The 18263-nt window shown below is 46.5% G+C and overlaps 1 protein-coding gene across 1 annotated transcript in view; it reads left to right on the top strand.

Moving 5' to 3' along the window:
- The first annotated feature begins 3042 nt into the window (after positions 1–3042).
- The window catches only part of MYL3 (myosin light chain 3), a 38627-nt gene continuing 23406 nt past the window's right edge, over positions 3043–18263 (top strand). Inside the window, exons 1-2 of the mRNA XM_054991382.1 lie at positions 3043–3274; positions 17098–17125. Of these exons, the coding sequence (XP_054847357.1) occupies positions 3143–3274; positions 17098–17125 (160 nt within the window). The 5' untranslated portion in view covers positions 3043–3142. The remainder of the gene's footprint in view (positions 3275–17097; positions 17126–18263) is intronic.

Raw genomic sequence — 18263 nt, 5'->3', positions numbered from 1 at the left:
GCTTCAAAGGACAGACTCTATGGTGTAGCATAGATTCTAAGTGAAACCCCTCCCCAGATTCCCTCCTCTGTAGTCACTTCCCCCAAATCTCTAGGCATTTTCCAGGGTGGAGTTGGCAACCCTGCCCATGATTCTTCATTTTGTACCTTTTCCTGCTTCCTTGTACAAAACTGCTTTCCCCTGCAAGATGCACGTTTTTCAAATTTCTTTCGTGCACCAAGAAGTCAGCGTGATTTGTGTGTATCACTGCCATAAACATATTGTGGATATCGATGCCATATAAATTGCAGGAGATGAATTGCACAAGTGTAGCAGTAAGCTGCACACCAGTGAACAGAAGACAAAAGAATCTGCAAAATCACCAGGAAAAAGAAAACTACAGAAGCTGGTGGGAAAAAAATTAGACATAACTATCAAAGAGAAAAGGAAAGCAGGAGCATTTGATCATCTCTGCCTTTGGTGGAAGACAGTTGGTGATGAACGGGGGCAGCTGCTTTTCTTCTGCAAAGCAAAGGCAGGGAGAATTTACAGGAGAGGAATGGCAGAGGGGACGTTGTGCTTAACCAGGGCTCATTTCGAGGGGGAACGCGCCGGAACACAGTTCCAGCAGTTCCCCAAAGAGATCACATGTCAGGTGGCCCCACCCACCTGACTCTCGGCCATTTTGGGCCCGTTTCATTCTGGATTGGGGCCAAAACGGCCCAGATCGGGCCTCTGACGGGTGGTGGATCACTCTCCCTCTCAGCAGCAGCCCAATCCTGACCATTTTGGGCCCCTTTTGGGGCATTTTCAGCACCTTTTTGCCATTTGGGGCCCAATTTTGGCCCTGAATGGCCAGGATTGGGTCCAAAACAGCCAGGATAGGTGATGCCAGGGGTGTGTGGCATACGCAAATCAGTTATGCTAATGACACACTTCCAGTGATGGCAAGGGGCATGGCATATGCTAATGTGTTATGCTAGTTCCTCCAGCTCTTTTTCTACGAAATGACCCCTGTGCTTAACCCTGCCTCACCTGTCCCCCCACACACCATGCAACTCCCCCTCAGCCACTTTTCTGCAATTGTCAAATCTGCAGTTGAAAAACTCCGAAGTTTGCCTCACTACTAGTTCTGCGGTTCCGCAAAGTTTGGCCGTGAAGTCAAGGAAAAGCATCGTCTGCCGTGAAAACAAATTAGTGTGCTTGAAGATCAATGGTGGACTGAGCTGTAGTTTGTACCCAGAAGGCAAAGTTCAATAGCCACGGGCAAGTCATTTGGCTAAATTAGAAGCTAAATACCCCCATGCTCAAGGGCTGTGTGATGATTCTCCCTTAGTGATTGTGATTCAAGAGGCATAGAAGTGGCTAAAGTGGAATTGAAGAACATGACAGGAGAATTCCTGTTTGAAGAAGTGAGCTGTGACTCACAAAAAGCTCATACCCTGCCACAAACTTTGATAGTCTTATAGGTGCTATTGGTCTCTTGCTCTTTCCTACTGCAAGAGAATTCCTGACAATTGTTCTTTCCCTTGTTCTCCCTCCTTTAGCACATAGGTTAATATTTTCAGCCCAGAGTATACCAATAATACCATATCCTTAAAACAGCCCTGCGAGGCAGGTTAAGGGTGAGGGAAGCTATCAAATTGCTGATCTCTGCTGTTTTGCCCCATTTCTTCTCCCCCTACAAACAGAACTTGTGGTTCTGTGTCTTCGTGGCATTCCGTGCACTGAATTTTTTTTCCATAAATGCATTTTGAAACATAATTTGTGCCTCAATCAGCATTGTACATCATGGGTATATTATACACATAAAGGATACACACAGATTCTGTCGATTTTATATTCAACTGATAGAAACTGTGTGCATTATATATAGGTACATACGTTTACATAGAAGGAAACACACCTACAAAATAAGGGCAAAAAAATGGAGACATACAATTTAAAACTTTATATTTTGTATCAAATATAAATGTAGATAAGGACAAAAATAGGGAATGGTCAAGCACCCCTAAAGATCATGTCAAGGCAAAGTAACCCAGAGAGATACAAGGGGAATGTTGATCCAGAAGCAAAATAGAAAAGAGTCCCGTAGCACCTTTAAGACGAACCAACTTTACTGTAGCATAAGCTTTCAAGAACCACAGCTCTCTTCATCAGATGCATGCAGGGTATGAAGAAATTGGCCACATATATATATATGACCAGTTGTATATATATCTGACTGGTCATATATATATATATATATATATATATATATATATATATATATATATATATATATATATATATATATATATATATATATATATATATCTGACCAGTTTCTTCATACCCTCCATGCATCTGACAAGAGGAATTTTGACTTTCAAGATTTTTACTTTCAAGTTCTGCTAAACAGTCCACTGCACTCCAGTGATTCTAACAGCCTGCTCAAGGTATTTATTGTGCCAAATAATGGCACAAGGTTTGGGTTTGGATTTGGCAGGCCATGGCATGGGTTTGTGGAGGGGGGGTACCAGTCACTGTCAATACTGCTGATGGCTGAGAGGGAATTGAGCTTTTATTGTGTATTGGCACCCTTCTTGTGCTCCCGCTCGAGCATCCTCCACCTCATACCGCCCTCTTCGTACCACTTGCCCACCCGATCCTCTTTTGTAACATCCACGACTCATACATTCCCCAAGTCGATTCTTTCAGACAGAATTGCAATAAATTATCTTGCTTTCCTGCTCCATTGCCTTTTACTCCAATGCATGACCCCCCAAGCACTGCAAAGGAAACTCCCCCCCCTCCATCTCTCGAGGGATGAAATTGATACCTTGGTAGCCTACAACAGCCACGTGTTCTCCAGAGACAGTCATATTTTGACCCAGCTCCAGGTTCCATACCTGATATCCCGGGCCCCTCTTTCTATTTCAACACTAATTCAGAACAATGCCATAAGTGGCCACTCCAAAATAGCAGGGCCAAATGTCTTGTCCTTTTATAGCAACGGCCCTATTGTGCGACGTGTTATGTGTGACAGGGGGCGGGGGGGAGGCCAAATGACACAACGTGTGACATTCAAGGGCTGAGAGGTGGATAAAGACCTCATCGAGAGGAGCATCTTGCGCTCTGCTTGATCTCCCTGGGTGCCCACTCTCGCCTTCGCTGCAGCAAAATGCCCCCCAAGAAGCCCGAACCCAAGAAGCCCGAACCCAAGAAAGAAGAGCCCAAGGCGGCCCCCAAGCCAGCCCCACCGCCCGAGCCAGAACCCCCCAAGGAAGTTGAATTTAACCCAGCAAATATCAAAGTAAGTGTATTTTTCTGGGCCACCCTAAAAGATTGATCACGTCAATGGAAAGCGGAAGTTCTGTGTTGGGTGTATTTTGAAGTCTGCATGCGCCAGTAGAGAGAACATGCCCACTGGGAATGGCGAAGTTGTACGGCAGTGGATCCTTTTTCTGGATTCCGTGCCCCAGCAAAATGCCCAGCCCTTTGGGGTTGGCTTTACACCCTTGAACCAGAACTAGGATAGCCACTTGATGTGTCTAAGCAAACTCGGTTGTGAATTTGGAACAATGGCCACAGATTTTCTTCGTCAGCTTTTCTTTCCATGTGTGTGAATTGCTTCTGAACAAAATTTCCCTCTCCATGCTCGCATTAAGGATATTGGAATAGATATGATGGCTGGAAAGGGTAGCCAATTGGTTAATAGAATATTTGGGAATAAACCGTAGGAGTTTTGAGTGATGCGTTCATCCATGAAATCTGCACGCAATTGCATATGAACCACGGCGATTGTTCTGCACGGGGAAATCGTTTTTGATAACGGGCACCCACCTCAGACCAGGAACCACCACAGAGAGGCATTCCTGCCCCTTTGAGGTGGGCCTGTCACTTTCCTCCTTGACCAACTTTGATGTAGGAGTATGCCGTCAACTCACAACTGAGTTTTGGTGACCCCAACAAGGAGCTTTCAATGCAAGCAAGAAGCAAAGTTGGTTTGCCATTGCCTTACTCAGCAGAACAACCCTGGTCTTACTTGATGGTCTCCCATCCAATTTCTGACCATGGCGGAACCTGCTTAGCTTCATATCTATATCTATAAATATATGTATGACTATATCTATGGTGGTGGAGACTGCCATTAAGTCATAGCTGACTGATGGCGATCCCAGCTGGGGTTTTTCATGGCAAGAGACTATCAGAGGTGGTTTGCCATTGCCTGCCTCTACAACGCTGGTCTTCTTTGGAGGTCTCCCATCCAATTACTAACCAAGGCTGACCCTGCTTTGCTTCTGAGAGCTGACGGGATCGGGCTGACCTGAGCTATCCAGATCCGGGTGTATCCACATCTGTTTCTGTAGAAAAGAGCAAGAGTCCAGTAGTACCTATAAGACTAACAAAATTTGTAGTAGGGTATTAGCGTTCATGAGCCACAGGTCACTTCTTCAGATACCTGACTCTGTTTCCGTACCTGTATCTTTCATGAACATATAGAGCTACCTTATACTGAGCCAGTCCTTTGGCCCATCAAGGCAGAGAAGGGTCTTCCTCAGTATCTGCTGCCACTTTTCCTTTAACCAGAAATGCCAAAGATTAAAACTTCATGCAAAGCATGTGGACTCTGCCACTGAGCATTAAAAAAGGTGTGAAGGAAAATACCAGCCGCATGATGAATGCATATTTGCTGCCTGGCCTTGACACAACCTTGGCTCGCCCTCTTTCTTTCCTGAATCTGATGTCATATACTTTCCTGCCATGTGACTATAATTCAGTGGATTCCAGCTCCAGAAAGGTTGGAGACCATTAGCCTTGTCTATGTTACCTTCTATGCAACATCCTGCATTATAGTCTAATCACCAACCCTATAACTTGGGTTGCCAACCCAAGTTATAGGGTTGGTGATTAGACTATAATGCAGGAGGGGAAAAAAGAGATTCAAGGAAAAGGCTGAAGTGAAAACGCTTGCCAGGAACAGCTGACTAAACAAGCGCTTTCAAAAACGTACTCTGTGTTAAGTAATACCAATAAACCTCACTTTATCAAAAATGAATGTTCTTATTCAACGTTCAGTGAATTTATTTTTGATAAAGTGAGGTTTATTGATATTACTTAACAAAGAGTAAGGTTTTGAAAGCGCTTGTTTAGTACGCTGTTCCTGGCAGACATTTTTGTTTCAACCTCCAAGTGGGACTTGGCGGTCTCTCGGAATTATTCCTAAGTTTCAGACATCAGTTCCTCTGGAGAAAGCAGCTGTTTTGAAAGATGGACTCTATGGCATTATACCCAGCCGAGACCCAGCCCCTCCCCAAACCCCACCCTCTCCAGGCTCCACCCCCCAAATCTCCAGGACTTTTCCAACCCAGAATGGGCAACCCTAACTAACCTCTTCCATCTAAGGACCACCTCCAACCTACCATACTGAGGGGTCTTGTTCTCTCATGCAGTTTCCCTGGCACAGGGCTGGTGCGTCCATGCAGGCGAGTCCGGCAGTCACCTTGAGCGCTGAGGTGCTGGATGGGGTGCCAGGGGTGGGGGTGTGTGCTGTGGAGCCGGCGGCGGCAGCGCTGGTATCTGAGCAGGAGGGTTAGGAAGCCACCCGCGTGCCACCCCAGCCGCCTGCTGTGCCTGGCCCGCAGCTGCTGCACCTGGTCAGGAGTGCGTGCTCGCAGCGGCAGCATGGGGCAGTCTGAGCGGGCAGCCTCCCAGCCCTCCCGCTCAGTTGCCCCATGCTGCCGCCGCCTGCACACAAATGCAGGCGGCTGGGGTGGTAGCTGGTGGCAGCTGGGGCGGCACGGGGTGGCACGAGGCAACTGAGTGGGAGGGCTAAGAGGCTGCCCTCGCGCCATCCCAGCTGCCTGCCTCGCCAATGGGGCCGGCTCACAGCGGCATACTACGAGATGACATCACACGCAGTGATGTCATCACGTAGTCCGGGTGCACATGTGTGTGCTTTGCATGTGCATGTAGGGGCCACAACACCCCTGAAGCTGCCCCAGAACTCAGGCACCAGAAACTCTGGCACCAGCCATGCCCTGGCAGGATTATTTATGACCCCAGCAGGAAATAAGTGAACCTTCTCCAGCTGAGAATTAGTTATTTCAGATGTTTCAAGCTTTCCTTTTCTCCATTTAAGGACACAAGGAGTTATCCCTTTAAAATAGCCTCAGCTACAGCATGTAAATTCTTTGTTGACTAGATAAAGTGCATATTCGCCTTGAGCCTCAGAGTCTCTATATACGAGACATCTTACATGAGGACACACAAGTGCAGGGAGATGCAATGTTAGCTGGGAAGCTGCTGTTGCATAGTGGTTAAGTGGTTGGGCTGTGAGTCAGCACTCTGCTGGTTCGACTCCCACCACTGCCATGAGCTTAGTAGGTAGCCTTGGGTCAGCCATTCCTCTCAGCCCTAGCTCTCCAACTGTATTGTGGGGATAATAATAACACTAACTTGTTAACCGCTCTGAGTGAGGCACTAATCTGTCTAGAAGAATGGTATATAAGTGCCGTTATTATTATTTATTATTATTATATTAGTTCAAAAGACAGCCAAAGGCTCTGTCAGTTTCACCTCTCTACACAGAACCTGCAGAGATGGCTCCTGAGAGGGTTTGTTAATTTCCTCTTCGCCTCCTTGAAGGCTTTGTCAGTTTCGCCTTCCCTTAGGGGAGCTGAAGATGAAGTCAACAAACCCTCTGAGGGGCGATCTCTGCCGGCTCTGTGTAGGCTGACATCGCGTCTCCCTACGCTTGAGTGTCCTCGTGTAACAGGTCTCGCGTACAGAGACTCTCAGTGAGAAAGGTGGACTATAAATACACAAATAAATTAAACAATAAAAATATACCTTAATCAATAACTCCACTGGGGAAACAGAATCAAATTCACACATATGAAGCTACCTTCTTCTAGTGGTCTGTCGAGATCAGTATTGTCTGCTCTGACTGGCAGCTGCCATCCAGGATCTCAAGTGGAGGCCTTTCCGTGGCCGACTAGCTGATCCTTTCATCTGGATGCATTTGGGAGGACTCAGAGTTGGGGAAGGGGCTGATACAGAACCTTTATGGGAAACTTCTCACTAGCTACTATGTACTCCTGCTTGAGTTCCAATATGAAATAAAGGTGGGGCAGGAAAGTAATAAATAATAATAAATACATAAAATAAGTGGCCAGCTATGTATATCCGGATGCATATATTTTATGTATTATTAATATGAATTAATATTTGTATGTTAATGTTTGATGGTTGTTCTCACACACACACACACACAGATACACACTCCATTATTTCCCCACTTTGCAGACACATCTATGGGTATGTGCTGTCAGCCACTAAATTTAGGCTAACATTCACAAGCATGTTTCCTGGTTTTATAAGATTCACAACTTGAGATAAACAACATTCACAGGTTTTGAACAGTCGTGGCAAAGCACACCAAACGTATGTTAAAAATCATCTTGATTCGGTCCATGGCATGACATGTTCTGTGCACCCACCTTCTAGAACAAGCAAGTGAGGGAAGGTGTGATCTTCAGTACAACACATCAGAAGAACAGTAGCAACTAGGGGTGTGCATCCCGAAAAGATTCGGGTTTCCCGCTTTGGGTTTACCTGAAGCGGGGAAAAATTCAGAAATACCATAATTCCGAAGTGGCAAGCCATGTCTGAATGATGATATTTTACTTGCTTTGGTATGCTCCGTAAATATTCGGAGCATACTGAAGCGAGGAGGAGCAACTCCCCCCTCCCCCCCCGGGGCAACCCCTCCACCCCCACCCACTTACCTGGCCGGAGGGAGAGGGGGAGAGAGATCAGCTGGGCGGCGGGTTGCTGTGGCCACGGCGGCAGCATACACGGCAGCACAAGGCTGCGACGGCCTGAAGCCAGCCGGCTCCTCTGCTGCTGCACTGCCTCCTGAGCCTGTAGGGTGGTGGGGAGGCTGGACCCTCCTCCTCCAGCCCTTCCTGCCCCTCAAATGGCCACGGCGAATGTTTCGGAAAGATTTGATTTGGGATTTCCAAATCGGGGACAGCATGCTGGCCCCGATTTGGAAATCCCTAATCTTTACGGATTGGGTCTGATTCAGGCATTTTTTTCCAAATCGGATACCCAAACTGCACATGCCTAGTAGCAACAGCAAGGGTCTTTCTCGGGCACTTGGTGTGATCTCTATTTCCTCTCCCAAGCCACCTTACCATAAAATGTGAGGGTGGGAAGCTCTGCTACTTTTCATTACTGCCTTTTGGGGGGGGGCAAAGCCAATCTGCCATCTGCCTTGTGTATACTGTGTGGGTGATGTAAGGTTTGGAACACGTACCCTGTTAATAATGCTCCTCTCCCAGTCAAATATTTGCAGATACAGCGAACACAACTTTGGCACTGTGAGGGCTTCTCACTTGCTCATTTTTCTTTGAATTTATGTATTGCACCAAGTGTAACTCCAGAGAGACAGTCTGTTCTTTGCCTGGAGATACATAGGGGGTCGGCTTCTTTTAATAGCTGAACAACTGTCCGTCTCCTCTTCTGTTTACCTAGCTTTGGTTGATTTTCCTCTGCCTTTGTCACAGTCCAAAATAGAACCGCTTTATTTGTGGATGTCCCTGGAGGTCAGGGCACTGTGTGTTTTCTTCCTCCGGCTCCGCTCTTCTTCCCTTGAACAGCTGAATGGATGAAGTTTTTCCTCATTGTCTCAGCTCCATGCCAGGAAAACCTTCACTTGCTCCAGTTTTCCCTATTTGGCCCGGAAGCTGGGTCAGTAACTAAGGTTGCAGACCTACAAGAAAGAATACACCTCCATAAAACTTGGGGTTTGTTTACATGGGCATCAAATGATGTGCCCTGGACTGGTTTAAATCATTTCTCATAGAACGGACTCAAAGGGTTGCCGTCGGAGATCAGCTGTCTTCAGAATGGGAACTATCTTGGGGGATTCTGCAGGGTGTGATCTTATCTCCCATGTTATTCAACTTCTACATAAAGCCTTTAGCTGAATTGCTAGTATTTTGCATCCGTTGCTTTTATGTCATCTTTGCCACTTTATTCCATTTTGATATCACTTATACATCATTTATATGCTAGTGATGCAAAAATATCATGAAATGTTTAGATGTTCAACAGGAAAAACTTGGTGTGAGGAAACAGAAAATGCTGCAAAAATAAAACTCCCTGGGTTCAATTTGCATAAGGGAAAACTGAAAGAAACATGAACCAAACAAACTGGTTCACGAATCAGGGCAGGTTCGTGAAAGTTCCTGATTTGTGGTTCGTGAAATGTGACGAACCACGAACCACATGGGTCGTTTTTTTTCTGGTTCGTGCCCATCTCTATTTCTGAGTCAAAACAGATGGGTTGCAAAAATTCAACCTAGGAAAGATGGACAAAGCTGGGTGTAATTATGCCACACCATTGCCGATACTGCTGCCTGGGAGCAGCTGCAAGCAGCCTGTACGTTTCACTTTTTGGAGTTCAGTGAAGCAAATTTCTAGCCTTTTGGCTGCAAATGAACACTAAAAGGGTTTGGTGGAAGTATAGGGGGCTGCTGGACACTATTTGCAAAGAGGAGGGAGGACTTTTATGGACAACCTTACATGCCTGTATCAAGAAGGAAGGCAACATTTCACATGCATTAGACAACCATTGAGAAAAAGCAGTGTTTTGTCAGCCACAGATGAGGTTTTAAAAACGTTTGCTTTCTCATTGCTAATAAAGGGATATTGCTATGCATTTCCCAGATCTATGGAGCACTAATGAGATCTAATAGGTTATAAGGATTTATAAATAAATATGATGATGATTAATACAAAGCTAAGGAGTGCTGAAAATTGGCAGGAGGTTGTATTGGCTGGGGGGTAGAATCCAGCTTCCAGAGAACCTCAGCTCCAAACCAGTTCTCTGTCACTCATGATTACAAATACGTGCTTGCAGGTGATGGCTCATCTTCAGAAATCAGAGTAGCTCAATGAAATTTCCAGCAGTTGGAGTTCCTGAACAGCTCCTTTAGCCTCCTTAGGGCTACCCAAGTTGGTGTGTTCAAAAGGCAAGGGGAAGCGTGCAAATGTGCTATCATTACATTACCCAGACAAGCTGCAGGACTGAACCTTTCACAGTGCAGAATTTAGCATTTATTTGGCAGAGAATTTCAGTTCATTTAAGGCATGGAGGATTCCCTGGGAAAAGGAAAGAAGTCCAGGTGGTGTGATTATTTATAGGCATGCTTCCATTTCAATATTTAATTCCATCCCTCGCTTCGCCTGGCTGATTTATACGGCGTTATTCCCTCTATGTAAATTTATGCTTCCGCTTTCTCTGTTTTCTCAAATTGCATATTCAATTAGAGGATCCTCCAGTGATAATTTGGGGGACCCAAGCTCCCTGAAAAAGCCCATTCCTCCCTTGGATCTGAACATCTCTTAAAACCCTTATTAAGCAGCTGGGGTTATCAACCACGGGCAGTACAATTAAAAGAGGTTTTGGAGTTCATCCATTCCCCCCTATCTCTGGTTGGTTTTTCTGCCAGGAAATCTACATCCAGATATTTGCAGCCCATCCAAGGACCCATGGTAAAGTGGCCGTTTGAAAAAATGACCATAAAGAATATTATTTATTTATTTATTTATTTATTTATTTATTTATTTATTTATTTAATGTATAGTCAGCCTTTCTCTCTCAAATGCAGGTTACACTGTTTGAGTCAATGCAATCTATAGTATGTGACATTGGAATCGGCAGCCTGTAGTATATCTATAGTATAGAGATCGTAATCTATGGTACTAGAGATTGCAATCCATAATATTTATTTATTTAATTTATTTATATATTAAAATATAGTATGTGATATTTGCAATCTGAAATAAAGCATAAAATATTAGATATGATGCCGTGACTTGGATAGCTCAAGAGAGCCAGATCTCATCAGACTTCAGAAGCTAAGCAGGGTCGGCTTTGGTTAGTAATTGGATGGGAAACCACCAATAAAGACCCGGGTTGCAAAGGCAGGCAATGGCAAACCACCCCTGTTAGTCTCTCGCCATGAAAAATGCACTAGGGGTCACCATAAGTCAACTATGACTTGAGGGCTGGATTTCATTTTCATTAGATATGATATGTTAAATAACGCAAAAAAAGATATTATGTAAGTAGAAAATGATGCAGATGGAGCAGGATAATGCAGGACAACAAACAGATAATACATGCAATACACAACAGTCTAGTCTACAGTCTCATTCTTTGTGAAAAACACCTTCTTGAACAATCCATTGTAATATAGCCCTATCACTTTTATAGAAATGCCCTCCTGAACAATTCATTTTTGTGGAGTTTGTGGAAAGCCAAGACAGTAGTTTTCCTGAGCTCCTCAGGCAGACCATTCCACCCCTCAAAAATGTGCATGTATGGGCAGTTGTTCCTCTTGTCCATGTATAGGGTAGCAACCCTTATAAAGTCCTGCTCAGACAAAAGAAGCTACCATGGTTGGGAATAGCGGGAAAGGTGGATTTGCTTTTGATTTAGTACCTTGACGTAACTGATGGCAGTGGTGTAGTGTGGGGGGTGGGGGGGCCGCCCCTGGCTCAATATTTTGAGGGGTCACCACATCCACGTCCACGTCCCCCAGGAGCACCTCACTCGCCTCCCCACCTCTTCACTGCTGCCTCCCACACCACTGCTGCCACCAGCTCGGCACCCAGCAAGCCAGGTGCCCCAGTGGCATGCCAGTGGCAGCCCGCCTCCCCAGTCGGACTCTTGACCCTCCCCGCTCCTGCGGTTTGGGCCACTTGCATCCCCCGCCCCTTACTTAATCCAGCCAGTTTGGTGTATGGGTTAAGAGCGCGGGACTCTAATCTGGAGAGCCGGGTTTGATTCCCCACTCCTCCGCTTGAAGCCAGCTGGGTGACCATGAGCTAGTCATGGCTCTCTGGAGCTCTCTCAGCCCCACCCACCTCACAGGGTGTTTTGTTGTGGGGATAATAATAACATACTTTGTAAACTGCTCTGAGTGGGCATTAAGTTGTCCTGAAGGGCGGTATATAAATCGAATGTTATTATTAATGTTATTATTACCTCTTCGCTGCAGCCATCTGCACTGCTGCCATCAGCTCAGTGCCCAGCGGCGATGTGGGCAGCTGCGGCAAAGAGGTAAGGGGCAGTGAGGCGAGCAGCTTGAACCGCAGGAGTGCTCTGGGGGGGGCACCCCTGTGGCCTGCCTCCCTGCCCCTTCTCTGCAGCCACCCGCGCTACCGCCGCCAGCTCACCGCCCAGTGGTGGCGCGGGCGGCTGTGGCGAAGAGGTAAGGGGTGGTAAAGCAAGCTACCCAAACTGTGAGAGTGCTCGGGGGGGCAGGGGTGTGCCCCTGCGCAATTACATCACGGAAGTGACATCATGATGCAGGGCCCAGAGTGCGCGTGCACAGAGGCAAGGGCACCACCTCCTGCCCTGGGCGCAGCTAACCCACGCAACACCGCTGACTGATGGGTATCCAATGGAGTGACTGCAGAATGGGTATATCTGAAGAAGTTAGCTATGACTCACAAAAGCTCACACCCTGCCACAAATTTTGTTAGTCTTATAGACACTACTGGACTTTTGCTCTTTTCCATTGCTACAGACAAACTACCATGGCTCCCATCTTGATCTATCTCTACAGAATGGGTGTGACATGCTTAATTAAATAGTTTTTAAGCTGTGATTTTATGATGTATGTTTTAATTTGTTAGCTGTCTTGGTGGTCCATATGAAGGCAGAAAGGCAGGATATGAATTTTTTTTAAAAGTTTCTGCATTGACTTCAAAGACAGCCCCTAGTAAAGTGAATCGCCATAGTCCAGCCTTGATGTTAGCTTGGCATGGATCCAGTTCGCCAAACGGGCCGAGCCAAAGTAGGGGGCCATCTTCTGGGCTGAACTAAGTTGGAAGAAAACGTTTTTTGCAGCTGCATTAACTTCTCTCCAACAGAGATAGTGGTGGTGGAGAGTGCCCTCAAGTCATAGCTGACTTACAGCGATCTCAGTGGGGTTTTCATAGCAAGAGACTAACAGAGGTGGTTTGCCATCGCCTGCCCCTGCAACCCTGGTCTTTGTTGAAGGTCTTAGCTTCTGCGATCTGATGAGATCAGGCGCAAGTGGTTTTTCACATTGTTCTCTCCTTTTCCACTTTATCCTTTGTGAGACACATTATGTTGAGAAAGTGCTGTGGACTAAAGGTCATCTGCCAAGCAGGGTCAGGATTCGAACCTGGCTCCTCCAGATCTTAGTCCAATACAATCAGGATGCTATCAGATGGCCTACCGACACACCTGTTTGGGTCAACTCAAAGGACACAGCTTAGAACACGACTGGGGATGGAGCCAGGAGATGGAGACTAGCAGGTTGAAGGAGTACTGGGTGCAGCCATGCAATTTTTGCTAGATTTGGGGCTGGAGTGCAGAGATTTTTTCATATTCCCGGGGGTGAAGCCCAGTCAGCTATTTCTGTTCCTTAAAAGCAAAACAGCTCGGAGGGAGGGAAAGGGGGAATTCAGTCTGTCCCTTGCTGTTTGGGCAATTGCCCCAAAGCAAGAAGTCTGGGCCAGCTTGGTTTTATTATTCTTTTTCTTATTGGTTGGCAACCCTGGGGAAAAGGAGATGAGACAGCCAGATTTTTGAGGCTGAAGCTCGAGGATCCGAGCTCATGTTTCCGAAGGCCATTAGCAGTGGAACAGCCAGTCGGTAAAAATGTTTTACATTTCTGGTGGCGGCGCTTGCCAGGAACCCATCTCGTTCTTCCCAAATGGCTGTCGCTCTCCTTCGCTGATGCTGCAGATTGATTCCCCCAGGCCGTGGAACAGGATGGGGGAATGTTCTCAATCAAAGGAGGGGGGCTATCGTCTTGCGGACAAAAGCCTTTCTGTCAACTCGGTTTAGAACTCAAAAGAACAAGGACACATAACCGCACGCTTAAGAAGCTGGTCCTCATTAGAGCTCCAAAAAATTATGCTCGGCAAAAAGGGGCTTCTAGGACAGCTGTTCTGTTGGCCTTGTGCCGTACATTGGTTTGAGTGAAAGGAACATGATACCATTTGTAAGGCTGTGAGATATAGCTATGTGCACCACTGTGTATGTGTTTGTGACACATGAAACTAGCGTTGTTACCGGGATTGAAATCTCTTTTTCTGAAATTCACAGTTTAAAGATACAGCCACTGAATTCTCGTACTCTCGTCTCTCTTTTCCTCTTTAAATTTCTCTTTGATTTCTCCTTGTAGTTTTCTGTTACACTCTGCAGTTACCTTGGTAACTTCAGCCTTTGCAGGGTTTTTTTGGGGTGTGTTTGTGTGTTAGCTCTAGCAGGAGGGTAGGAAAGTATGGGAAGATATCACCTGCTTTTGAGCATCCACAGAACGAAATTTTGAAACTTTGCAGACCCTCTCTTCCTGCCCCTCCAAATTCCTCTTTTGATCAAAATGTGATAGATTCAAAATGCACTCCACATTCCTAAAAAGGTTTCAGGGAGAAACTGGGCAACAGGGAATTAAAAGAGAATTTCTTTTAACAATGCTACGTGGTACCTGACACTGTTTGTTACACCAACTGGATGAAATTGCTTTCAGTCCACAATTGCTGGGACCGGCAGAAGCCCATTGGACAGCTATTGATGGCTTTGCCTTCCACCTACTGGTTACCACAAGGCAGTCCATGTTTGTATCCAGGGGTTTTTTTCTGGGAAAAGAGGTGGTGGAACTCAGTGGTGGAACTCAGGACCGCACAATGACGTCACTTTGGGCCAGCTGGAACAAGGAGGGAGTTTTTTAAAGTTTAAATCACCCTTGGCAAAAATGGTCACATGGCTGGTGGCCCCGCCCCCTGATCTCCAGACAGAGGGGAGTTGAGATTGCCCTCCGCTCAGTGATGCGGAGGGCAATCTAAACTCCCCTCTGTCTGGAGATCAGGGGGCGGGGCCACTGGTCATGTGACCATTTTCAAGAGGTGCCGGAACTCCGTTCCACTGCGTTTCAGCTGAAAAAAAGCCCTGTTTGTATCATTTTAGGCACTTTGGATGTTTCTGAGCAGTTGATCATTAACTATTCAAGACATCTCAAAGATTTGTTTCTGCTTTATAAAAAGAGAACATGTGGATGTCGTCAGACAGAATTTAGACCAGCCACCTTTTCCTTCTTCATTCTCTGTCCAAGCCCAACCCACCCCTCTCCTGTTTTTCCTTAGAACCTCATTGAGCCCAGATAGAGAGGGCAGTCCAATGGACGGGCAAGAGAGTCGTTTGTGGAGTCTCTCTCTGAGCCCCATGGCATATTGATGAAAGTGCGAACCCAAAGTAGCCACCTCCCCTGGTGCCCTTTCTGCTTCTTCCCACCAGCAATTAACCTTCCAGGGCAGAGAGAAGCAGGCGGCCCGTTGCAAGGGGAGGGGGGCATTGTGGATCTCTTGCCTCCCACTGTTTTTAGAGCTGCTTTTGGGTAGAACTTTGCCTGATTCAGACACTAGTGATTCTGCGGAAGCAGGGAATTCCAAAGGACCGCGTGTGTCTGTGCTCATCTGGAGGGCGTCAGTGGAAAAATCCGACGGTGTTAGCTGTTCTGTCCTTGCTCGATTCAATATACGTCTGTTTAAGAGAATTTCTGGGGAGGGGGGGAGGCCTCGGTCTAGTGAAAATGAGTTGTGAGCGAAGGATGTCAAAATTAATGGGGTTAAAACGGGCACTCACTCAGTGCGATCATAAACACCCTACTAAGTCAAGGGGTGGATTGTGCTGCCCATTAAGGCCAATGGAGAAACTCCAAGGGGGGAGGGTCAATGGTTTTTTTTGGGGGGGCACCCTGCCCCAGTAGGGCATCCCTGTGTCAAGTGGGTAGGAGCTTTTACTGCTGTAAGAGAGCAGCTCGTGTCTCACAGAAGCATGTGGCTCGCACCAGGCCGGCGGATACAAGCTGCCACAGCTGTGTGCCGGTAGCCCCACCCTGCACAGTGTAAGTAGACACAACCTGGGGGGAAGCCACGGTGAGTCTTATCCTTCCTGCTCCCCCCTATTTGGGGGGCAGAGTTGGGTCTCTTCTTTCCCTCCCCTCTCCTTCAAGGGGACAAGCTGAGCTGGGGTCCTTTTCAGGGCTGTTTTTACCTCCCACTCTGCCCCTGACTGAGAGCCAAGCTACAAGTGACGAATTACACTTGCCTGGCAAGTGTAATTCGTCACTTGTAGCATGGATCTGAGTCTATCACAGTCAATGGGCTTAGGAGGGTCTAACTCTTCTTAGGATTGCATGGCTGGTTGTTTAATGACCTCCTCTCCCTGTATCGACCCACATGTCAACTAAGGTCCACCGATCAATTCTTGTTTGGAGTTCAATCAGCTCATCGGGTTTGGTCTCGCATGCCACGGGTCTTGCTCTTCCCTGAGGAATCCTAAAAGACTTCATCACTGCTTCAGTTCTGGAAGTTAAGCTGTTTGTTTGCAAATTCCGTCCCCCCAGATGAAGAATACAGAGGGGTTTTGTTTTGTGCTGACTGTAATCTGATTCATTTTTAGACAGGTAGTGAGCAAATTTATTGTGATTTACCCAGGAGAGCCTGATCTTGTCAGATCTCAGACGCTAAGCAGGGTCAGCCTCGGTTAGTAACTGGATGAGAGACCTCCAACGAAGACTAGAGTTGCAGAGGCAGGCAATGACAAACCACCTCTGTTAGTCTCTTGCCTTTAAAAAACCAGCAGGGATCGCCATGAGTCTGTTATGACTTGAGGGCAGGATTTCATTCATTTCGTATCGGTGTAAAATCGAAAAGAGTCCAGTAGCACCTTTAAGACTAGCCAACTTTACTGTAGCATAAGCTTTCGAGAATCACAGTTCTCTTTGTCAGATGCAAACTGTGATTCTCGAAAAGAGAACTGTGATTCTCGAAAGCTTATGCTACAGTAAAGTTAGTTAGTCTTAAAGGTGCTACTGGACTCTTTTCGATTTTGCTACTACAGACTAACATGGCTAACTCCTCTGGATCTATGATACTGAGGTAAGAATTTTTTTCTGAGAAATGCATTTTTATATACAATGAAATAAATAAATCATTCTTGGTTTTGAGGGTCTTGTATCACAAGCATTGCTTAGTGTGATCCTGAGAAATAATACACCTTTTTAAAAAATTCTCTTTCAGCTTGAATTCAACAATGAGCAGATAGAAGGTAAGGAACGTCAGTGTCTAATTCATTCTCCTCCTTAATGCTTAACACTGGTTGCTCTCCATGTATTGAATGCTCAGAGGGATGTGAAACTTGGTGCAGTTTCAAGGTGAATTGCTGCTGAAGGGTTTACATTTGAAAGAAAGGGCAAGAGAAAGAACCAATGGAAGCCAGGAGGGAGAAGCAGATGGGGAAACTGAAGTGCACTGGGGTTACAAACTTCCTGGTGAAGAAGGAAATGGCAGCTTTGGAGGGTGGTGGACTCCATAACATTATACCCTGCTAAGTTCCCTCCCCTCTCCAAACCCACCTCTAGAGATGGGCACAAACAGCAATACGAACCAAAAAAAGCCACGAACAGCCCAATCTGCTGTTCACGAACAAGCTGTTCGTGAGGCCCCATTCTAAACGAACAGGTGGTCATTGCAAGCCTCATTCGTTGCTGTTCGTCAAGCCAGTCAGTCTGGCACCTGCAATCAATTCCCGTGGCAACTTAGGCAGGGATTGTCTGAACTCTGTCTGAACTCCTGCTGTTGCCCTGGAAAACTCAATCTAAGCCCAATTTAGCTTGATAGGCAGGTCTTCTTTACAAGTTTGGCGCTCCAAATTTGAGGGAGCAAAGATCAGGGGGGAGGGGGGCTCCTAGCTCTGACTTTGCTGACAGTGGAGAGGGAGAGAGACAGCTGCTGTTGGCATTTTGATAGAGAGAGTGCATGGGAGCTTGAATTTTCTTTGTGTGTGGTGGGATAAGGATCTACCCCTTCAGGTTCCACGGCTGCTGCCAGGCTCTGGGGCCAAACTATTATTTATTATTGGTACCTTTTCTGCTGCCTGCTCAGGTCAGGTTTCTGGGAGTGGTGCGGTAGGGATCTTGACTTGGATGATGGCTGGAGGAGAGCCTGCTGGCCCCTACGAACAGCCAACCACGAACATGTTCATGAACAGGACATGCTCGTAAGTGTTTGTGAGTCCCTGTTCATGGATGGCAACAAACAATGAACATCATGTTCATTTTATTTTCTGTTCGTGCCCATCTCTACCCACCTCCTGCTGCCTCTGCTCCCACATCTCCAGGAATTTTACAGCCCACACCTGGCAACCCTAAAGTGCACAAATGATGGTGAAAATGACAGCGGGCTGG

This window comes from Eublepharis macularius, chromosome 11 (genome assembly GCF_028583425.1).
Source record: "Eublepharis macularius isolate TG4126 chromosome 11, MPM_Emac_v1.0, whole genome shotgun sequence".
Lineage (NCBI taxonomy): Eukaryota > Metazoa > Chordata > Lepidosauria > Squamata > Eublepharidae > Eublepharis > Eublepharis macularius.
Note: the sequence above shows the minus strand (reverse complement) of the source record. Positions and strands in the feature narration are given on the sequence as shown.